The sequence below is a fragment of the Pinus tabuliformis genome, chromosome 3_1 (assembly GCF_031772625.1).
Source record: "Pinus tabuliformis cultivar Carrire ecotype Pingquan chromosome 3_1, CPIR1, whole genome shotgun sequence".
Taxonomy (NCBI): Eukaryota; Viridiplantae; Streptophyta; class Pinopsida; order Pinales; family Pinaceae; genus Pinus; species Pinus tabuliformis.
The window spans coordinates 146,567,336-146,570,062 of record NC_142301.1 but is presented as its reverse complement, the minus strand read 5'-3'; the positions used below and the strand labels follow the sequence as shown (position 1 = coordinate 146,570,062).

General features: G+C 39.1%; 1 protein-coding gene across 1 annotated transcript; it reads left to right on the top strand.

Moving 5' to 3' along the window:
• Window positions 1–1,615: 1,615 nt before the first annotated feature.
• Window positions 1,616–2,179, top strand: LOC149186226 (uncharacterized). The gene has a single exon (XM_089409260.1). It carries the CDS (start codon window positions 1,616–1,618, stop codon window positions 2,177–2,179), a length of 564 nt encoding a protein of 187 aa, XP_089265386.1.
• The last annotated feature ends 548 nt before the right edge of the window (window positions 2,180–2,727 follow it).

Below are 2,727 nucleotides of genomic sequence, written 5' to 3'. Positions count from 1 at the left end.
CTAAAAAACTGTTTAACTACATTTACCCAAATTCGTTGTCAAACTAACACTGGGCACAACGGTGAAAGCGATGAAAGGAAAGCTGATATGAATAGGCATAAAAGTTTTGAGTTTTTGATGAAATTTCTGGGTATGACTGATAACCCAGCAGTTGAAATTAAAGGGGAGTGTTGAAATTATAATTTCACCTGCGCATTTAATTCACAAAAGCACTAGTTTTATCGCACCGCTTTTACTGAGCAAGTGGTATTCTCCGGAGGGGCAGCGTACTATACGCCAGCTGACGCGTGTCCACAAGCAGATTTCTGAAACAGCCTTTTCCCGGAGCGTAATGTTCGTTTGGTTTGACTGAGCGATAGCCATTCGATTGAGGTCAGTGGTGTCCACTGTCCGATTGAAACTAAAGCTGTTGCGTACAGGTCTGCACCATGATGTGATGTGAAGTGAAATTCTCCATTAACGGCCATCCTTTATCAGTACAATAAGTAATGAAATTTTTACTCTGGTTGTTGTAAGTAGATGAAGAATTTATGTCATTTTTGTGTTAGTTACATATGTGAAATGCAATAAACGCAGCAGTGCGTATTGTAATTGTTTTTTGTTGAGAAAACAAATAGGGTATGCGCAGCAGCGCAAGGGTAATGCCTTTTGTTGAGAGATTGAAATGAAACACGCAACAACGTGAATCTTTTAGTTTTGTTGAGAGCACGAAATGCAAGAGAGGGGCAGCAACGCGATAGCAAGAAGGAGAAGCACAACAATGCAAATGTAAGCAGTGTGAAGGTAAGTGTTCATTTGAGAAATGAGTGGGAACACGCAGCAACGTGAAGAAATGCTTTGTGTTGTTCGTTGAGAATATGAAATGTGGAATGTGCAACAGCGCATATGCAAGATTTTTTTTTTTTTTTGTTAACGCACAACAATGCAGAGAGTTTGTAAGGAAATGTAAGTGGTTATTCATTGCATATGAAATAAAAACGTGAAACTCGCAGCAGCGAAGGTGAAAAAAGAATTTTTCCAGCAGGTTGGATGTAATGCACATAGCAGTGTAAAGTCAAAGAGAGGGTAGAAGCGCAGCAGCACATATGAATGAAGAAATTTTTCATACACAGTGTGTGAATTTTTGAGATGTTGTTCATTGCAATGTATTGCTTCACACGCAGCAGCTTGAGAAAAAGTTTTGTGCAGTGGTTTGTTAAAAGAAAGGGAATGCGCAGCAGGGGGAGTAAAAATGTTTTGTTTTGTTTGTTGAGATAACAAATGTGAAGAATGCAGCAGCATATGTAAGAGATTTTTTTTATTTACAACAGTAAATGTAAAGGAAATTTTACACACAGTAGTGTAAAATTTCCAGAAAAAAAAGAGTAATTTTTTTTTTTTTGGAACTGCATTTAAAGCAGTCTATGACTGTAATCCCTCTAAGAGAGGAAGATCCTTTTGTATCAGCAGTTTTATTAATGAATAGAAATTTTTGTGTGGTAAAACTCTGTTCTCCAGCGAACAATTTTTTTGGCCTTCCTGTGCAAAAAAACAAAGCATTTTTTCTATTCAGAATTTTGTTTGAAATTGCCAGAAATTTCCAACATGTAAGAGCTCGGATATTATCGATGGCATCATGGTGGAAATATTCTATAACTTGGGATCTGCAAAGTTCGTGGCGGGGCTTGAACCTGAAAGAAGGTATTTCGTTGCAGTTGTCTGCAACGACGAAATGGTTTTGTTATTGGGTGACATGGAAGCGGAGGCATACAGAAAGAGCAAGTCCAGGCCATCTCTCGAGGCGCTTCTGGTGTCGAGAGAGGAACACATTCTCGGCAACGAATGTTTTACTACCGTGGCTCGGTTTGGGTATGGGAAGCAGACACACGAAGTATCGATTAAGTGCCATACCAAACGAGCCGGTGATCCGGCACTGGTTATCAGCGTTGATAGGGAGATCACGGTGGAAGTGAAACATTTGCTGTGGAAATTTAGGGGCAATGGTACCATTTATGTAGATGGGATTCCTGTTCAAATCTTGTGGGATGTGCATGATTGGCTGTTTAATCCTGAACTGGGCCATCATGCCTTGTTCATTTTCAAGTCCATGGTGCAGCCACTCGAGTGCCTCAGTTCCAAGGACAAGAACCAGTCTAGCATCCATTCAGATTTCTGCCTCTTGGTTAACGCATGGAAGTAGAGCGTTAGCACAACTGCAAAATTTTCTGTTATACGCTGAGTACAGGCGTTGAATTTTGACTTCTTTAAGGCGGCAATTGAAACAATAACAGCAACCGGGAGAGCAATCAATTCCAATTGTGTAAATAAAATAATTATATTCCCGGCGACTGAAGGTTTTTCCTACATATGCTTTAATATCATTTAGAGAAGAAATCATTTAAATCTTCCCTGCTCTTCTCCACCTAATAATCTTCTGATGGTAGAATTAAATTCCCGCTTTACATGGAACTTCAGCATAATTGTTTTATGCACTTGCAAATGGGAACGCGTTTGACAACAACAGTATCAGATACATTTTATGAGGTTGTATCAGCAGAATACGTAGTGTGGTCTAGATGTAAATGCTTATCATAAATGGGTGATGTTTTCAAAATAAAAAGTTATTAATGGTGATGGTGGCCAGCAATGACACTAAAAATGCAAATTAGAGTTGTTTATAGGATTATGTTTCTAGCTATGAGCTCTGAATCTCAGAAATCCTAGTTGATCTGATGCCGTTCTTGATGG

What these genes read in the sequence shown, in the direction of transcription:
- LOC149186226 (XM_089409260.1), top strand. Translation starts at nt 1,616, where the DNA reads ATGGTGGAAATATTCTATAACTTGGGATCTGCAAAGTTCGTGGCGGGG.